Source organism: Phascolarctos cinereus, unplaced genomic scaffold, assembly GCF_003287225.1.
Source record: "Phascolarctos cinereus isolate Bilbo 61053 unplaced genomic scaffold, phaCin_HiC Scaffold_2;HRSCAF=192, whole genome shotgun sequence".
Taxonomy (NCBI): domain Eukaryota; kingdom Metazoa; phylum Chordata; class Mammalia; order Diprotodontia; family Phascolarctidae; genus Phascolarctos; species Phascolarctos cinereus.
In genome coordinates this window covers 83,311,922-83,333,312 of record NW_027555625.1, presented here as the reverse complement: position 1 = coordinate 83,333,312, position 21,391 = coordinate 83,311,922, and the positions used below count along the sequence as shown (strand labels likewise).

The 21,391-nt window shown below is 40.6% G+C and overlaps 1 protein-coding gene across 2 annotated transcripts in view; it reads left to right on the top strand.

Annotated features, from left to right (window-relative positions):
* The first annotated feature begins 1,703 nt into the window (after positions 1–1,703).
* Positions 1,704–21,391, top strand: part of CDKL4 (cyclin dependent kinase like 4) — a 63,054-nt gene continuing 43,366 nt past the window's right edge. The window contains exons 1-3 of one of the 2 annotated variants that reach the window (XM_020976994.2): positions 1,704–1,960; positions 14,545–14,664; positions 19,454–19,672. In XM_020976994.2, coding sequence (XP_020832653.1) covers positions 14,617–14,664; positions 19,454–19,672 — 267 coding nt within the window. In that variant the 5' untranslated portion in view covers positions 1,704–1,960; positions 14,545–14,616. The other variant, XM_020976995.2, reaches the window with a different exon arrangement.

Sequence of the window (21,391 nt, the reverse complement as noted above, 5' to 3'; positions counted from 1 at the left end):
GGGTACCACTATCCTCCAGGCACCCAGGCTTACAATCTAGGCATCATCCTTGACTCCTCATTCTCTCTCACTTTCCCCTCTCCAATCAGTTGTCAAGTCCTGCTGTTTCTACCTTAATAATGTCTGTTTGCCCCCCTCTCTCCTTTAACACTCCCAGAAGCCTGGTGTGGGCAGGCCCTCCTCACCTCCTGAGTGAGCTGTTGCGGTTAGCCTGTTGATTAGTATCCCTTTCTCAATTCTCTCCCATCTCTGATCCATCTTCCACTCGTGTGTCAAATTGATCTTCCCTAAAGGACAAATCTGGTCATGTCTTCCCTACTACCACTCAATAAACTGCAGTGGCTCCCTATTTCCTCCAGGATCAAATCACAATTCCAGTGTTATTATACCTTACCACAATGGAATCCGGTGACACTGACCTTCTTTCTGCTCTCAATACATGACACCATCTCCCAACTCGAAGCATTTTCATTATCTTGCCAACTTTCTCCCTCCTCAACACTTCCCAGCTTCCCTGGCTTTTTTTCAAATCTCAGCTAAAGTCTCCCCTTCTGCAAAAAGGCTTTCCCAGTCCTATTTAATCTTAATGCTGTCCCTCTGAAACCATTCTCCACTTCTCCTGTCTGAGCATCTTTTTTGTGCGTGGTTGTATGTGTGGTTTTTTTTTTCTCCATCTGAGTTCCTTGAGAGCAAGGACTGGTTTTTGCCTTTCTTTATATTCTGGCACATAGTAGGTGGTAAATAAATGATATTGTCTTGATTGTAATTTACCATACCTTTTCTTCTTATAGATGGCAACCTGGCTCAAGCATAATTTCTGCTAAAAATCCATTTGACTACCAAGATATTACAAAAAATCCAATTAATAGTAGATAACCATGCAAAAACATTAAGAAATTTCCTTGGATAAAGGAGTGGGTGGGTGGGGGCTAATCATTAATACGTGAATATAATGGGTTCCACCTGTAATTTGACCACTGTTACCTCTCAATGAACCTTTTAAGAATCAAAGTAAAATTATTGAGGAAATTTTGTCCCCCGAGCTACAGTTTGCTCTAAAAGTTTGTGTTATTACTCAGTATTGAAATACATAAGACAACAAGGCATAATGGATTGAAGGGGGCTTTGTAGTCAGGTTAGACACACCAGGGTTCACGTCCTGCCTCAGACACAGGCTGCCTGTGCCGGGTAGTCATACATCTTCTCGGTGCCCTGGACAGCTCTGAAATACTAAGTCACAGATTAGATATCTAACTACATCAGCAGAGGAAGTTTACACACGGGGAATTCTCTGTCCTGATCACCACCCTCTTCAAAAAAAATATATCTATATATATATAGTACGTGTATGTGTATGTATGTGTCTGTGTATGTGTATATTATATATGTATATATAAAATATATGCATGTATGTATGTGTGTGTATATTATATATATGTATATATAATATACACACATACACACACACACACACACACACACACACACATATATATATAATTTTTTTTAAAGGTGACTCCAGTAAGCTGATTCCATCTAATGGGCTTGTCCCAGAGCAACTGCTCTTATAAATGAGGACTCTGAGCCCTGACTAGCCTTGGTCTCTATGCCTGTTCTGTGCACTGGGAGCGATACCCGAGGGACGTGGGGTGGGAGGGAGGAAGGAAGGAAGGAAGGGGAGAGAAGCGAGATCGGGGAGGAGCCCGGCCAGCTGGGCAGACTCGCAGCCCGCCTGGCCTCCCTGGTAACCCGAACCCGTGGAGAAGGCGGCCCCGCCCCTACCGAAGCGTCCCCGTTGTCCTGGAAACCATCGCTGTGCTTCCCCCGGGCGTGTGTGAATGTTTTCCCCCCTCCCCTGGGGCCAGCGCAAGGAGCACCAGTTTAGACACCAGAACCGAGCTGAGACTGGGGAGGGGGGGAGAAACTTCAGGATTACGTCACAATCGTCCCGGCTCTCTTAGTAAGTGACATTAGTAACAGACCCCGGGACCAAGGCAGGGGGCTCGCACCGGTGGGGAGGCCAGGGATGACGTCAGCATGAACTAGAGTAAGGAGGTGGGATGGCTGGGTCGGCTGGGAGCCTCGAGGGCCAAGGAGGCAGGGTTGACCGGATTACCGGTTATCTCTTTGCAACGGGCTGAAGCTTTCGTTTTGAAGAAGGGAAGCGGTTGGGGGGAGGGGGTGTGAAATTTCAACAACCATTTCCTTTCAGCAAATATTAAGCGCCTACTATGTGCAAGGCATCGTCCCGGGCGCCGAGCATTATAGAGATAGAAATAGCCCCGGGACAAACAAAGCCTGGCCCAGCTGCTGCCCTGCCTGGTGGTCCCGTTAGGACTGCAGGTCTGCAGACGCTGGAGTTGCCATTACTTCATGCCAGGAGAGCCGGCGTGTGTTAAAGAGACGGGCGAGAGTCATTCCCATGCAGCAAAAGCGAGAGAGGGAGATTGTGGTAGAAGGTGGTTGAGAGGATGAAAAGAGCAAATGATACTCGGTCTCCCTATTGTTCCATAATTTTCAAGCAACAGATGAGAGAAAGCTTGGGTGTGGCCTGAGGATATGTAATAGGAACCCGGCCTGTTCTGGAGATCTGAGAAGCGGTAATGCTAACTGATCCTGTAGAGATCCTAGGAAATACAGATGTATAAGAGGTACCCCACTAGAAAAGTGCATTTTCAAATGTATCTGTTTGTGTAAGTCTATAGTAATCTTGTTATAAATGGATGCTCTGGCCCAGTTGTTGCCAAGGTAACACTATCTGTGCACAACACAGGACTGGGAAGTTCATAGGCTGGTAGATTTCAAGCTAAAAGGGCCGTTGGAGGTAATTTCTGAAATAACTCCATGTGAGGCCGGCTAAAACCAATACTCAAATGCAAAATCTTGAAGGCTGGAGGCTTGTGTTAGAAGGACGAAGAGCCTTAAACGAATTTCTTTGAAAAATTACAGTTGCATTTATTACCAACAAACTCTGTAATTCATCAGTATTTAAGCTCTATGTCCAAGTACTATCAGTCAATCAGCAAGCATTTATTAAGTGCCTACTAAGTGTCAGGGCACTGAGCTACGCTGCCGGAGATAGAAAAAGTCCTTCCACTAAGGAGCTTACATTGTATTGGAAGAATCCACATATAAACATATGTGAAGCGATGCAATACGTATGAAATAACAGAATGTAAACAAGGGAATTTTGGGGTGGAGGAGACACTAACGACTGTTGGGGGATCAAGAAAAGTTTCCTATAGGAGGTGGTACTTCAGCTGATCTTACAGTAGTGTTTTAGAAAGTCATCTCCAAAGTGTAGGGGCTAATTTCGTTTTTGGATCCCTGTGCCTGGAAGAGGGCCTGCCGCTTGGTTGGTACTTATTAAATGCTGCTTAATCTGTTGAAGAAAGAAAGTAAAGAAGAGGCAGAGGCAAAGAGGAAAATACATTTCAGGCACAGGGGATTATCACCTATGCAGAGGCAGCAATATGGGCTGTCCTGGGTATGGATTTGTTTCGTTGGAGCAAGGAGGCTGTGAAGGGCATGGATTCCCCCATGCTTGGAATTCTCTTCCTCATCTCTGCCTCCTGATTTTGCAGGCTTCTATCAAGTCCCAGCTAAAATGCCACCTTCTTAGAGAATAATGCTAGTGCCTTCCCTTTGTGGATTGATTCTCTGCAATTTATCTTGTAGAAATAGTTTGTTTGCATATTATCTCCCTCATTAGAATGTAAACTCCTTGAGAGCAGAGATTAGTTTTTGCCTTATTAATTTAATTTCTTTGTATCTCCAGAGCTTAGCATAATGCCTGGTGTATAGTAGGCACTTAATAAAATGTTAACTTATTGATTAAAGAGAAATAATTATAATCAAGCCAGAAAGGTAGGTTGGAGTTAGGTTGAGAAGGGCTTCAATAGAAGAGTCTGTATTTGAGCTTATTAGCAATATTTCTTGAACAGGGAAATGACATGCTCAGGCACATGAATGATCATGTGTATACACACACACACACACACACACACACAATCCTTGTCTTCAAGGAGTGTAAATTCTAATGGTGGAGATAACATGTAAATATCTTGGCATGTACAAGATATATACCAAGTATATGAAGGTAATCTGTAAGGGAAAAGTATTAGCAGCTGGATACCAAGTCTTAAAGGAAGCCAGGGAAATGAAGAGGCAGGAAGAGAGAAGAACGTTCCAAGCATGGCAGGCATCCAGTACAAAGGCATTGAGATAAGAGGTGGAATGTCATGTTCTAGGGACTGGGTTAAGCTGGATGGTGGGGAATGGGAGGGGAAGGTTGAGAATGAGGCATAAGAAAGCTAGAAAAGGTAGGAATGGTCCAGTTTATGAAGAGCTTTGAAGGATAGATGATTCTGGAGATAATAAGGAGTCACTGAAGCTCCTTGAGCAGGAGGATGATAAGGTCAGTCCTATGTTTTAGATGGTCAATAAGCATTTATTAAGCACCTACTATATGCCAGGCACTGTGCTAAGCACTGGGGATACAAAAAGAGGCAAAAAACAGTCCTTGTCCTCTCTAGGAGTTCAGCTAAGTGGAGAATGAATTGCATGTTCCATAAATGGGGACAGATGAGTCAGGAAGACCACTTGCTATTACAGTAGTCCTGTAGAGAAATGATGAGGGCCTGAACTAAGGTTGTAGCCGTATGAGTGGAGAGAAAGGAACATATATACAAGACATTCTGTGAAGGTACAAATAGCAAGACTTGGCAATGGATCGGTTTTGTGGGACGAGTGAGCATGAGGATTGACTGGGAGAATGGTAGTGGCCTTGAGGGTGATAGGAAAGCTGGGAGGTAGAGAGGATTTGGAGGAAAAGATGAGTTCCGTTTTGGTCATGTTGAGTTTAAAATGTCTGCATGATATCCAGTTCAATATGTATTCCAAAATGCAGTTGGAATTATGTGACTGAAAGTCAGAAGAGAGATTAAGGCTAGAGATAGCATATATATGCACATATATGTATATACACACATGTATACGTACATATATATGTGTGCATATGTATATAATTTGCATGGAGAGGATGACTGAACCCATGGGAGCTGATGAGATCATCAAGTCAGATAGTAAAAGAGGCGAAAGAGAAGAAAGCCAATGGGCAGAACCTTGGGGGACACCCACGATTGGTAGAATAAAGAACAAACAGCCAAAGAGGGTGAGAAGGACCAGTCAGTCAGACAGAAGGAGAGCCAAGGATTGCAGTGTTCAGAAGCCACATGTCAGAAGCTTTAGGAGCAAATAAGAGAAAACGGCGACAGCTAGTATGGATGGCTTGAGTTCTCAAGGAATTTAACTGATAAGAGGAGGAAAGACCAAGGAAGAACTTTTTAAGGTTGGGGCAGACGGGGACATATTGATGCATGTCCATAAGGCAGCTCTTCAGAGAAGTTAATCATTTCTTCTCATGTCTACAAAATTTTGTGATATTGCAACTTGCTTTCCAATGACACCTCTCTCTTATACGACACCTCTACCCTCTTATGTCACTAGACTAAAGGAAAACAAATGTTATCATTACCTGAGTATCCTTCAGATCACTTACACACACAACTGTGCCATGAATACATACCTTAGGTAATGTAACAAATGGTCATTCAAAGAATGGCCTATGAATTCCTTGAGTGATTGTGAACCACGGCAGGTCAAGAATGGGGATTTATCTTTATCTATTTTTATTTGTCTTTATTTATCATATGACTTCCCTATTCAAAAACTCCAGTGGCTCCCTATGGCCTGGAAGATCAAATACAAAATGCTTTGACTGGCCTTCATAATTTAGCCCTCCTCCTAACCTTCCAGTCTTCTTACTCCTTATTCCCAGCCATGGCAGCCACACTGGCCTCTTGGATGTTCTTATAAGACGCTCCATCTCTCCTCTCTGGGCATTTTCTCTGGCTGCCCCCTCACCCCTGTAATGTTCTCCTTCTTCATTTCTGTCTGCTGGCTTCTCTGGGCTTCCTTTGAGGCCCAGCTAAAACCCTATCTTCTACAGGCCACGTTTCCCGATCTCTCTTAATCCTGGCGCCTGCCTCTTTTGATTATTTCCTCCTTGTCCTGTATGGAGCTTGTTTGTACATATTTGTCTGATTTGTGTTCCCCATCGGAATGTGAACTTCTGGAGAGCATGGGCACTTTTTTGCCCCTTTGTGTTCAAAGCACTCAGCCCAGTGCCTGGCAGGGGTAGGCACTTGATAAATGTTTACCAACTGACTTTGCATCATCTCCCCCAGTGTTTAGCAATTGTTAAGTCTTCCATGTCATTTGTCTTCCACATGTTTTTTGAATTGTTTTAAAATGCTAGTTATACAAAAATGGTTGGGTTTTTTAAAATAGTATTTTCTTCCATCAAAAAGGACAACAGTGACCTTTTTCTTTAAAAAATGTAACTACGATAGTGTACTTAATAAATAAATGAATGGATGAGTGAATAAATAGAAGCTTAATAAATGCTTATTAATTTGATTAATTGCCCAGGCAAAAGCTTCATAAAATTTTTGATAGCAAGCAAGACTGTGGATCTGAGGGGCCCTTTTTCCTTACTGAAGTAGAGCATATACAGAAAAGATCTGAGTATTACTATAGTAAAACTTTGTTTACTTACATTTGAAATACCAGAAATCAGAAAAAAAATACTTTGAATTCACTGGTTTGTTTTTATCTGATTTTTAATTAATTATAAAATGTTTGGTAAAGTAAGCAATAGCTGTTCTTGCTTTTACTAAAGATTCTGGACTTCTTAAATGACACAGATTTTAATTTTCTTTAATGACCCGACTAGTTACTTTCATTATACATATATGTGTTCATTTCGCATGATTTGTATAGTGACTTTTGAAAAGCACATAATCCAGTAACTACAAATTTCACAGAACTGATATTAAAGGGCAGAAGAATTAAACTCTTTATGGTCATTTGAAATATTATAGTTGTGAAAGTGATTAACAATACTTAGGTAAAACTACCACCAATTCTCTCTCATTCTTTCTTAATTTTTTTTTAAACAGAGGTGATAAGTTAAACACACTCATCAAAAGAAAAAATAACAGGGACAGCTAAGTGGTGCAGCGAATAGGCCCTGGAATAGAGGACCTGAGTTCAAATCTGGTCTCAGGCACATAATACTCACTAGCTGTGTGACTCTGGGCAAGTCATTTAACCTCGATTGCCTCACCACTAAAAAAAAAAAAAAGAAAAAACCAGAAAGAAAGAAAGAAAAAATAACAACCGTATGTAATAGCAAATGGCTTAAATATGTTTTTAGACCAGAGATATAGTTTGGCCACATAGATGTTGCTTCTCCTCCACCAGGTAGAAGTCTAGGATTTTACCTGTCTTCTTATTAAGTATCTTTATCCTCTGTTTTGCTTTATTTGGTTCAGTTTAGCCATACAGGAAAAAAAGAGTTAAACTTTGAGCCAGGGAAGGAGAAAAAGGTGGATGCAATATGCAAGTACCTCTCCCAAGACTTCTTCCTCCTCCCCTCCCCAACTTTGTTTCTTTAATTTAATTAATTTAATTTAACCCTATATTTACCGAGTGCCTCTTATTTAAAAGGCACTATTCTTACAGTCTAGGTATACAGTATGGTATACAGTATAGGTATACAGTAGGTTATACAAAGAAAAATAAAAATCAAGGGGATTACAATTTGTTAGAGGAGGAGGAGAGAAAAAGTTGTTTAGTTGTGACCCTATTTGGGGTTTTCTTGGCAAAGATACTTGAGTGGTTTGCCATTTCCTTCTTCAGCTTATTTTACAAATGAGGAAACTGAGGCAAGCAGGGTTAAGTGACTTGCCCAGGGTCACATATATAGTAAGTGTCTGAGACCGCCACATTTGAACTCAAGGCTTCCGATTCCAGACCTGGCACTCTGTGCACTGAGCCACCTAGCTGACTGAGAGAAAAAGACATGGTGACAAATTTTCATAAAGTAAAGGTTGAAAGTTTATGAGAGGTATATAGTATGCACAGAAGACTACCCGCGGGGTGGTTGTGGTGGGAGATAGTATCAAGGAAGAAAAGGTGCATTTGAAAAGGTATCTTACTATTTAAAAGTACCTTACTCTAGAAAAGGTACTATTTCAGCTTGGACTTGGAAAGCAGGTAGGATAAAATTAAGATAAAGCCCTTTGTAAATAGTACAGAACATTTAGAAGCTTTTGACTCTTTTTAATCTCAGTCCTCAGAAATGATCAGCTATAAATGGATAATATAAACAAATAAGACTTGAAGATGAGAAGAGCAATTCTCCACAAGGGATTTTGAGATTAATTTAAATAATTGTATATAAATAATAATAATGCATTTAAATAATTAGAGCAGGTGCCCATCAGATGGAATATTCTTAGGCATCTAAAGAATTGCATGAAATCATTGAAAAGCCTTCAGCGGACATTTTTGAGACCTCACGGAGGTCCCCCTCCCTGCCCCATCCAATTCAGAATTCATTTTAGCCCTTGCTAACATCATAAAAATCAAATCTCTGCCATACTATCTTTAAGATACCCACAACAAGTATATTCAGCTAGGTGGTACAGTGGATAGCGCGTTGGGCTTAGAGTCAGGAAGTCCTGAGTTCAAATGTGGCCTGAGACACTTACTAGCTAGCTGTGCGATCCTGGGCAAGTCGTTTAACCTCTATTTTCCTCTTCACAGTTGTTGCAAGGATTAAATGAGATACATATTTGTGGAAGGGATTAGTGCAGTACCTAGCAGGTAGTAGGGGCCATATAAATGCTTATTCCTTTCCCTTCTATCTCAGATGAAGCTCGGAGTGATTCACCTAATCCAGTTTTTAAATCCAAAACCTAAGAAAATTCTAGAACATTTTAAAATGTGATTTGCAGGTCCCCAGTGGTTATCAAGTACTGTTTGCCATCTTAAGTACTTGATAACTACTGGGGAGACAAAGAAGCAACATGCCTTATTTTGTTTCCAAATAATGACCTCCAAATAATTAGAGTTGTCCCAAAGTAGAAAGGGCTGCCTTTGCTGGAGGTCCTTAAACAAAAATTCGATTGCCATTTTTCAGTGAGACTGTAGAAAGGATTACCATTCTAACTGAGATTCTGTAATTTGACAGGTCAGTGATAGGCCAGCTGGTTTGGAATGTGTAATGGCTTCCTCATTCACATGAAAGGGGTTTGAACGAGGTGATCATCAATGACTCTGTTCTCTAGGATTCCCTGGCCGTGATTCGCAACCTAAGGTCAAGGATGTGTCTTACTTTTCCTAATGCATCTCATTTAATCCTGGTTGCTTACTATACTTATAAAAGTGAAAAAACAAGGAAGGAAAGACGGCTCAAGTCGTACTCCTCTTAGATGATCAGTGGATGTGCAAAGAGACTGATGAGACAAATGACCATTTGCCAATACTTCCTCATCTAGTGCCAGAGACTACTCTGAAAGTTGAGCTTCCCCTAGAGATAAAGTCAAAAGTGAGATGGACACTGGAGACGCACTTTAATCTAGAACTGCCCTTGGGTTCTTTCCCAGGATCGTTCCCAGGCAAAATGATCCTAAGAGGGGTTTCAGTCCCAACCCCAGTGGATCCACTTGATCTGGGCCATCTCAGGCTTACCTTAGTTTGGACTAATCTCCAGATCGGTCTTGAAATGGATGTCTTATTGTGGGTCTTCAAACTGGGGATGACCCAAGCCAGAGCCACAACCAATACCAAGGTAAGGATGAGAGGGAACACAATAGTAATAATAATAATTAGCTAACATTTGTATACTGCTTACAATGCATCAAGAAGGAGGCGCAGTAGATGTAGTGCAAGGTCCGATGTTAGGAAGACTCATCTTCACAAGTTCAAATGTAACCTCAAACACCTACTAGCTATGTGATCCTAGGCAAGTTACTTAACCCTGTTTGCCTCACTTTCCTCATCTGTAAAATGAGCTGGAGAAAATGGCAAACCGCTTTAGAGTTTTTGCCAAGAAGACCCCAAATAGGATCACAAAATCGGCCACGACTGAAACAACCGAACAACACGTATGTCAGGCACTGTGCTAGGTGCTTTACCATTATTACCTGGTTTGAGCTTCACAACAACCCTGGGAGGTTGGGGCTATTATTATCCCCATTTTACAGATGAGGAAACTGAGACAAACAGAGGTTAAGTAACTTGCTTAAGGTCGCATAGCCAACTGAAGTTTCACAAGTTTCATTAAGTTTGCTAATATAGAAAGTAGAGTGGTCAGGATCCCCCACCACTATGGAGAATAAGACTATAACTTGAAATAATTTTAGCAATTTGGAGAAATAAAAATGGACAATGGGGGGGCAGCTAGGTGGTGCAGTGAATAGAGCTCTGGCCTTGGAGTCAGAAGGACCTGAGTTCAAATCCAGCCTCAGACACTTGACACTTACTAGCTGTGTGACCCTGGGCAAGTCACTTAGCCCCAGTTGCCTCACCAAAAAAAAAGGCAAAAAAAAATGGACAATGACAGGAAGTTTTTAATCAACTAAATTTCAAGGCAGTTAGGAAAGATGGGAAAATACAAAACAAAATATGAGGAAGATTGAACTTTGTGTAAGGCTGGCAGATAAATATTTCCTTCGTTTCACTAACAATAAGTGGACACATATTATATATTTAGTACTGTGCTAAATTCTGTGATGATAAAGAATTTAAGGCATCATTCCTGCCTGTGAGCAACACACATGTGTGGGAAGTGAAATAATAATTTCAGGTAATAAAGGTGATAACACTAGCATTTGCAAAAAGCTACACTTCTTTCATGAAAAGAGCAATCAATTCCTGCCTCAGTACAGTTCCAGGGGAAAAAAAACCCACTTGTTTTCCTGTTGAATTTTAATGATTTCAGTGTCAGAAAAGGAAATCTGTGTAGCTGTATGTTTTCCTTCTTGCTTTAGAAGCTAGAAATCCTATACTGCCCAAGGGTTTTAATTTGCTGAAATCTGGTATCTCAAAGCACTTAATCCTTCCAGATCTTTTCAGTTGAACAAATTTTATTTTATGCTAGTAATGCTTTATTGTACCTTGCATTGTATTTAAATCTACAAGCAAGATAAAGTCCTTTCAGAAGTGAGTAGAGCATATGTGTGTATTATTATACACACATACATATGTTAAACTATATACATCCAGTTTAATTAAAAAAGAACAGAAGGGATAAGTGCTTTTAGGCACCAGATTTCAGCAAACCAAAACCTTCAGGCAATCATTTTCTAGCTGCTAAGGCTAGAAGAAAAACATGTAATTACAACCATTTTCATTTTCTACCAACAGAAAACATACCAATTTGTCAACAGAAAGTTTTCCTGAGATCCAAACTCCAGCAAGAATTTATTGCTCCATATATACATACATGCATAAATGTATTTATGTAACAATTTATATATATATATATATAAATTTATAATATCTTATGTCCTATAGTCTTGCCTATCCGCGTAGACATTACCCTTTGTATAAAATAATGTGTTCATAATAAATGCTAAGTATCCATATGCATAAATTAAGTGCTGTACAGGAAGGAAAGATCTTATATGGGCTGGCATGGTTAAGAAGTCTCAGGAAAAGACAGGTTTCTGTACTTGACCTTGAGGAATAGGTAAAGTTCCAGGAGAAGGGATGAAGAGGGCATTCCATTGGGGAAAGCAGTCTGATAGAAAGCAAAGAATTTAACAGTGTGGCACATTTGGGAGACAGTAAAGATGGCAACCCGGATAGAGTGGAGAGAGTGTTGGGAAATAATGGGAAATGAGTTTGGAAAGGTAAGTTGAAGTCATACAATGTTTTCTTACACTTCACTCCCCTTCACATGCACTATGATCCAGCTACACTAACCTAGGGGCTGTTTTTCACACACAGCCTGACTCCTTATGTTTGCACTGGCCGTCCTCCATGCCTGAAATGTTCTCCATTCTCACCCCCCATTTCTATTTTTCTTCAAGAGGCAGCCCAAAATCCACCTTCTGCAGGAGGTCTTTCCCAGTCGTACCTCCCATCTCCTCCTTCCCCACTGCTGGACTCTTCCCTCTAATACTACCTTTCATTTATATTGTACATACCTATATCTACATAGTGATTTACATGTTTACATGATTTAAATGTTTTACATTTCCCCTACTTCAATGTGAGTTCCTTGAGGGCAGGGACCATGTTTGTGCCTTTCTTTGTATCCCTAGTGCCTAGTATAGTGTCTGTAATGTTCTTGTTCAGTCATTCAATCATGTCTCATTCTGTATAGTGCACTAGGCCCTATACAGTAAGCATTTAATAAATCCTCGTTGAGTGACTCATTATGGAGGCACTATCAGACTGAATTTGGTAATGGAGAATCACTGAACATTTTTGAGAAGGGGAGGGATTAATGTGATGAAAGTAATGTTTCAGTGCAATATAATCCTAGCATCTCTGTCCCAGCATCAATCAGGGTCAGGAGTCTGTAGACCTAGGACCAATGATCTATGACCTCTTTACTACTGTTGGATGGGCAATAGAACAAAGGAGTACAAAACAGGGCAGAGCAAAACCTCTTTGTGAGATCAGAGCTCGACAGCCCTTTTTGCTTTTCTTGGTGAATGTCCAGTTTTCAAGATTCTGTGATCCTGCCTGCTTCCTCAGACTTAGGGGTACTTAGTTCTCTCAAGAATCATCTGCTATAAATGCCCCAAATTTTCATGTGTGGACATACAAGCCTAGCCCCAGTGGGATGGTCCTGTTGATTTCTATAAGCTAGCATAATTATCTGGCAGATTATTGCAGAAGGATTGGAAAGGTGGGGAATTGGATAAAGTAAGGCCAATTTGGAATGCTATTGCTGTTGTCAAGGCAGAAAGCAGTGTGGGTCTCAACTAGGAAGGCGGCTGTGAGAACAGAAGGGAAGGGATGGATACACTACAATGGAAGAATCACCCAAAATATAGTGACTTATTAGGTGTGAGAAATGAGAGAGAGAGAGAGAGAGAGAGAGAGAGAGAGACAGAGAGAGAGAGAGAGAGAGAGAGAGAGAGAGAGAAAGAGAGAGAGAGACAGAGAGACAGAGAGACAGAGAGAGAGAGACAGAGAGAGACAGAGACAGAGAGAGAGAGAGAGAGAGAGAGAGAGAGAGAAAGAGAGACAGAGACAGAGAGAGACAGAGAGAGAGACAGAGACAGAGAGAAAAGGGGTGAGGAGATGAAAAGGGAAAGGGAGAGAGAGAGGGAGGGAGACAGGGAAAGAGAGACAGAAAAACACAGGAGAGAGGGAAATGAAGAGGGAAAGAGAAGGGGAAAAGGAGAGAGAAAAGAGGAGAGAGGGAGAGAGAGAGAGAGAGAGAAATCAAAGGTGACTTAAAGCAATCCTTATCTCCTCAATAAAGGAGAGTCTGTCCCTTCATCTTGCACTTTCTCTGAGTGATCTTCTTTGGTAATCTCATTTATTCCCACAGTTTCAACAGGCACTTACTTCTATGTAGATGAATCCAAAACCTATAATCTAGTCCTAACCTCTTTCCTGAACTCAAGGCCTCCATCTCCTGCTTCTTACCTTTCCAGCCTTATTACACTTTACTCTTTTCGAAGCACTCCAGGACCTTTCTCTGTGGGTTTACACAGACCATCCTCTGTGCCTGGAATGTTCTCCCTTTTTGTCTTCACCCTTTACTTTCCCAGGCCTCAAACCCTCCCTCTTCCGGAAGCTTTCCCCAGTGCCCCAGATTCAAGAGCCTTTCTCTTGCATATTACCTTCCCCCTACTCTGTCTATATCTTGTGTGTACTTGGTTACTTTCATGTTGTCTCACATATTAGACTGTAAGCTCCTCGAGGGAAGGTATTCTTTTTGCCTTTTCTTTTTATCTCCAGCACATAATAAGGAATTAATAAATGCTTGCTGACCAGTTTACAGGACACCTCCACTTGCCTGTTCCACTGGTACTTCAAATTGAATGAGCACAAAATTGAGCTCACTATTTCCCCCAATGTCTCCTTTGCTTTCCATTTTTATATTACCATCTGTAGTACCTTCATTCATCTGTTTTCCTTGTTTCTAACCTTTCAGTTATCTGCAACTCTCTACCTCATTTCTCACATCCGATCAGTTACCTTGTTCTATTGATCACAGCTCTATAACATTTCTCTCCTCCTCTCACTCCCACTACTACCACCCTAATTTGGTTCCTCAGTATTGCGCCACCCCACCCCCAAACTATTGAACTAATTTCCTTATAGGTTTTCCTATTTCTCTTCTCTCCACCTTCCTATGTATACTTCTTAAAGTTGCCAGAAGATTCTGTCTTATGGGCAGGAACGGTCACGTCATTCAATGACAAAACCCACAGTGCTTAGGGCCTCAGTGAGTCAATAAACATTTATTAATCACCTACTATGGGCCAGGCACTGTGCTAGACACCTCCAGAGAAAAGTTCAAACTCCTTCATGTTTGAACACTTAAGCAGTGGTGGGGAGCTCAGTGCTTCATGCATAAATAGTCCTTTGAAATTTCTCCCTTTTATTCTGCCTCTTTATTTGACCTCTCCTTTGTCCTTTTCTTCTACTAATCTTCCATGGCAGTTCACCACCAGAGTTAACAAGAGAGCTACCAACCAGAATGACAAAGGACTGAGAAGCCCAAATCCAACAAACATGGAAGACAAAGGGGACCTTGCAGTAACCAGCAAAGAGGAGGTTCAGGTACGTGTTTCTGCCAGTGATGAGTAATAGCTAACAAACCCTGGAAAAATTCACACACAAGAAGTCCAGAAGGAGATATAAAAACAAAGAGGGGGTTTTTGTTGCTCTCTTTTAAACTTAACATGTACTTTTTTTTAGGTAATTGGGGTTAAATGACTTGCCCAGGGTCACACAGCTATTAAGTGTCAAGTGTTTGGTCTAAGGCCAGATTTGAACTCAGTTCCTACCTGACTTCAGGGCTGGTACCCTATCCACTGAGCCACCTAGCTGCCCCTTAACATCTACCTTTTAAAACAAACTTTAAGGAACAAGTTTATGGTTTCATATACGATCTTTTTTTTAATTGTTCTTGTTTGTATATTTGAATACATGTTATTAAAAGTTGTGCATGCCCAAAGTTCAGGCTCGTCTTCCTGGTGAAGAAGGTAAAAGGCCTGGAAGAAGGCCGTCTACTCTTCAGGTTATCCCATAGAATAAAGATTCCCTGAAAGAATAGAGGAAGAAATTCAAGGAGAAAACACAGAAGAAAAAAAGAATCTGAGAGGCAAAAGTGAAACTAGGTCACGAGATGGGAATATGGAAGAATGTGACAAATAGGAGGAAGAGGAAATGGGCCAATGAATATTTGGAGCTATGCAACAAGGGTGAGGCTCATCCCTGAGAGGGCGAAACTAGATCATCTCAGGGGAAAGGGACTGAATGCTGATGAGGATTACCAGGTACTACTAGGAGAGGGATTACCCAAAAAAGTAGGGGAGACAAGTGGAGATGGCAGGTGATTGCCTATTGAGAGATGCCTAGACAACTTTTTGCCAACCTGATAAAATCAACAGAGAGTTCTATAGCCTTCCTTGGGGTTATACATTCAAATTCTAACAGAAAACCTGCTGAAATGACTCAGACCTGAGGACTGTTTCTCACTTCTGGTGACTCATAATGTAGACAAATGACACTGTTGAAAGGAACCAAGAAAATATTACTAGGGATTATAGAGACCTGAATACGAAACTGGAGGTGTTAGGAATGTAAGTTGGGGTGCAAGTTGATTTTAATCACTACTACTGATTGGCAGTGGAGCTTTTAGAAGGGAAACTGTGGGAACTGAAATATGGGAACTGAAGAACTGGTTAAAATGGTGTCTGAGTACAGGATCTACAGTTTTGGCTCAGCACTTAAAATGTCATTCTTGGCTAGTGATTTAGCACATTTCACAAGGTCTGGTAAAAATATGTTTATCTGGAGTCTCGCAAATTTTATCAAGAGAATTTTAAGCTGAAAATGTAAGTGGAAAGAGAAAACCACCCATAAATATCTGCTAAGACAGTTACCATAAAGAGTAGCAGTTCTAGCAGAAGATGACTGCCAATGAATCACAGGAAATGTTAACTGAAAGACTCAACAATAAAACTCATGGCTTCAGAGATAGTCACATAACTGTGATCTTTTGTGCCACTTCCCCCATCAGATCCCACTTGAGGGTTGAATACCCTGAGGGATGACCCCTGGTTCAAGGTATTCTCTGGGCATATACTCCTAAAACTTTAGCTCATGGGTCCCCATCAACGTATCTACTTTTCACCAGTCCTACAGGCAACACAATTAGCTCAAAGCAAAGGCATTTACTGAACACCATAGTTTTAATTTTTTAAAGTGGCAACAAATCATTCTCTATAAACCTTGGGCACAAGTACAAACAGTATACATGGGATGAGCAGACATATAGAGATTACAAGTAGAGGCACACAGGTAGAGAACACGAGCAACCAGGGCACCCGTGAGGAGAGACAACTGGGGTCTCTGATGTTGCAGGGCTACTCTTGATGACGTTGGTCTCGTGGTCTGTACCAGAAACTGTTTCCCTTGATGTTGCTTCATTGATTGCTGGTCTGCTTTCCTTGGCTATACGCTCCATTAGCTCCAGCCTTTGATTCACTTCACATCTTCCCCTGGGATGTGGTGAAGCTTCTTTAATGAGCTCATTTCAAAAAGAGCAGCCACCCTCACCCTAGGACCAGCAGATAGCTTTTTAGTTCTGTTTCCTCAGATTCTAGACTGAGGTCTTCTATCTACTAAGGCAGGAGATTCCTAGCTTCTGGTGCTAAATTATCTGTAATGAAAGTCCCTGTAAATTGTTCCTCCCAGATTAGCCTTTTCTTTTGACTACAAAGATCTGATCCTCTTCAATTAGAAACTTCACCTACTGATTGTAGACAATTTCCGAATCTGCATCTTTACAGACGAGGCCAGACAATGGCCATTTACCCAAAAATTACCCAACCGCCCCAGGGTTCAAGGTTATACAGTTTTCAAATGCTGCATCTCTCCCACTCATCTCAATAAATGGGAAGATGGAGAAAGTGTAGAGGCAATTTATATGGGGTAGGGCGTGGAGGGCAGAGAAGGAATGGGAATTCCTTGTCTCTGTCCAACTGCTCTGCCACATTCCCAACCTTTTCAGATGCAAATGTGGCAAACTGCAAATGGAACCACTCAACATCTGATAAAGGTGTCAGATATGGGTAATTAACAAGGTAAATCAATAAGATTTATATAGTGCTTAGCAAATATTATCTCATTTTATTTTTACAACAACCCCGGGAGGCAGATGCTATTATTATCCCCTCCTTACACATAAAGAAACTGAATTTTGCCCAGGGTCACATAGCTAAAATCTGGATTTGAACTCAGGTCTTCCTAACTCCCGGTTCAGTGCTCTAGCCACTGAGCCACCCAGCTGTTCCCTAATTGGCTATCTAAATATATGAAAGCAAATTTGACCTCATAGGAATTACTGAAATTTGGAGGAGTAAAACTCATGACTAGAATCTAGTTTATGCAAAAGTTTTATTCAGAATTCTAGTTTATTCGGAATAAATAAAAGGACAAGTAAAACAGCCTTATATTGTTAGAAGATACACTCAGGTGAGGAAATATAGGAATTGGAGTCAGGAAGCATGATAGAGAGGATTTGAGTAAGGAACAAGGAGGGAATATTGTTATGGGAGTATCTTGCAGTCTGCTTAGACAGAAAGGAAAAAAAGAAAAGAAAACGTTGGGAAACAGATCATAAACCTAGCAGAGGCACAGCATAGTAGGGATGGGGGACTTTAATCATTCAGACATCTGCTGGGTTTCCCCCTCTGCCAAAAGCAAAATAGCCGATAAATTCTTGGCTGTCTTAAGAATCACTTCAGCCTTCAAAATTTGGAACGAGTGACAAAGGGAGCCTGCTAATGGAAGTGATTTTGACCAATAAAGAAATCTGGTTGATAAAGTAGAAATGATGGAAGCAAGCCCTAGGAGGATGAGATCACCCCAAATAAAAATTAAAGAGAGGACAGGAATAAAGCTCAGCACTGTAGATTTGGGGAAGGGAAAGTTAGGTTCAGGGAAATTCAATGAACCAAAATTTTTTAAGGAAAGGAGACTCATAAAGAATGAAATTCTAACACAAACCCAAACACTTCCAGTGAGGCTGAAAAGGGAGACCTTTTTAAAGGGCTCAAGAGGAGATGCACAGGGAACTTATAAAGCAACTTAGATTTTAATTTCAATAAACATTTGTTAAATGTCTCTTATGTGCAAGGCACTGTACTCAGTTTAGGGATACAAAGATGAATATAAAACAAAACTTTTCACCAAGGGGCTGCCTTCTATTCAGGAATGCAGCACATACACACACAAATAAGCTAATATAAGGCAGTCTGAGGAGGGAACAGGCACCAACATCTGAGGGAAATCAGGGAAGGATTCATGAAGATGGTGACAAAATCCAAGCTTACATTATACTGGGAGGGATCTTCTGTTCCCCCAAACTCTCTGCCGTGCCTTCCCTCTGGTTCCTGGATTTTTTTCACATGACTATATCCTCTTAATATACATCATCTATTGGATTTAGCATGGAAGTTGGAGTCAGGAAGAACCCGGTTCGAATCCAACCTCTGGCAAAATATTATCTGTGTGACACAGAACAAACCTTTAACTTCTCTGTGCCCCAGTTTCCTCATCTGTAAAATGAGAGGAGTGGACTGCAATGGGTTCTAAAGACTCTTCTGGTGCTAAAAACCATGATCCCTGTTTTGCAGGTGGGGATACTGAGGCTGAGAGAGGTTCAATAATTTGCCCAGGGTTGTCCAGCTTTTAAGTATGTGAGACAGGGACCAAACTCAGGTCTGACACCAAGCTCCACACTCTATCCACTGCACTACCTAGCATATCGTGCGTGTGTGTGTGTGTGTGTGTGTGTGCGTGTGCGCACGCCTGCGTGTGTGCATGTGTGTGTGCGTGTGTGCGTGTGTGTGCGCACATGTGTGTGTGCGTGTGTGTGTGCATGCGCGCGCACCCTTCTTGTAGTATTCTCTAGCACACTTCTCACCTTTACTTTTCCCTCTCAGTAACGCAGCAGATTTCCTCAGAGGTGGAGGGAAGTGGAGTTGGGAAGAGCAGGAGTTGTCCAATTTTTATGTTAAAAGGTTTTAAGAGATAAGGTAAGAGTTAAGGACCTATCTGTGAGGACTGGTAAAATTTGGACAACACTGATTCAGAAGGTAAGAGTATATACTATCAATTTAAAACAAACATGCAATTGGAGTACAAGTCTACTGGACTAAACTTAACTTCAACTTCAAACTTAACTTCAAAGTAAAGTTGTAAATGTTTTAAAATGAATAGATTGGGGTGATACTTTGACATTGTTGGAATCCCAGGTCTTTTCAATTTATGTAAAAAATGTAAATATACTGTCACATATAACTAAATTTTAAAGAAAACACTACAATTAATTTTTTAGGCGCAACAAAATTCATCAACACATAGTACTTTAATTCATAATTCAAACATAATGGAAAAGTATGAAAAACTTGGTAAGATTGGAGAAGGATCTTATGGCGTTGTATTCAAGTGCAGAAATAAAAGCTCTGGACAAGTTGTGGCTATTAAAAAATTTGTGGAATCTGAGGACGATCCCATTGTTAAGAAGATAGCATTAAGAGAGATACGTTTATTGAAGGTAGGTAACTTTGACTGAATAGTCCAGAATGTCATGAAATTTCAGTGCAGTTCCCATGCACAGTGTAGTTTTTGGGAATTTCTTGAGTCTGGGAAATACTTTTGTTATCCACATATTTTCACTGTATAATAGTTTTCAATTATATATTCAGAGAAGCATCATGGCATCACTATGATAGAGCGCTGACCTTGGGGTGAGGAAGAGCTAGTTTTAAATCCTGCCTTTGACACTAACTGGCTATGTAATCATGGACTGATAGATGGATAGATAGATAGATGTATATACCTGTGTATACATGTATGTATACATATGTGCATGTGTGTGTATACATGTACACACATACATTTGTTCTAATGGGATTTGACCTGTTTGGATTTGTATAATTCAGAAATATTAAATATAAGGTTTAAAAAAAATTTTTTTTGAGGCATTGGGGGGTTAAGTGATTTGCCCAGGGTCACACAGCTAGCTAATAAGTGTCTGAGGTCACATTTGAACTCAGGTCCTCCTGACTCCAGGGCTGGTGCTCTATCCACTGTGCCACCTAGCTGCTCCTGTAAACTTTTTTTAAAAAGTGTTGAATCATTCAATTTTAGAACAGGAAAGAGCCTTAGAGATCATCTAATCCAGCTTCTTTATTTATAGATAAGGAAACTGAGGCCCAGAGATCGGATGATGTATCCAAGGTCATGTAGCTGGGACTAGAATGCCCTTTTTTTCTGAATCCTAGGACAATGCCCCCTTCTACCATACATTACTTCTCTCCTCCAATCTATACATATTTTGAAGTGTGATTCTTTGTCAGCGTTAGCTTCTGGGTCAACCAGAACTATTTAATATGCTGTTGTGACTACTACATTAAATAACTAAACAACTTCTCTGGTTTTTTGAAACTAAACTCATAAAACAGTGTCATTAATCACATTACTAAAGGATTCTTCCCTTCTTAAAAGATTCACTCCCAGCAGCTTCTACTGAATATATTTAATATTTAAAATATTTATTTAAAATTTAATATTTTAATATCAAACACTTAAACATTGCATATTTAAAATAAGATTTGATTTACATGCATTTTTTCGCTAAGAAGACTGTTTGTAAAACAACATACAGTGGCACTGTACTTAGTTTTGGTACTTAATTTTAAAAAAAGCAATGCAATGGTACTTCTTGGTCCACAGCTTTCTATGTTCCTTGAAAGATGTTCTTTGGTTTTGCCCTTGTCTACCAGTGTAGAATGAGGTCTGCTGATTCCAGCTGTGTGCTTACTTCTCTTGTTAAGGTTTAGTTCAAACTAAGCTCCCATAACTCCTTGTCCCTTAAAAGCTGATCCTGGAGATTCTGAAAGGGAGAGATGGAGAGGAAATACCTGAACCACTGCTGTCCATAGTCAACCTAACTTGGTGCCTGGCATTTGGATTCCTGGCACCTGCATTTTTCCTGGATCCCCAAGTTTGAATGAGCTACTTATTCTCCCTATAGGAAGGCTATGTTAATTATTTAGTTATATTATTCTTTATTTCTGATACTTTTCTATTACTTTCTTGGTTCTCCTATTGTCTATCTTATTTAACAAGGAGCCTTCCAGATGGGCATCAGGCATACCCACATGACCCAGGGTGATATTAGCCTTTGATGCTATAAAAAGAATTCCTATATTAGGTGGAAAATTAGTCCCAATGATTTCTCAGTTTCCTTTCAACTCTAAGAGTCTCTGAA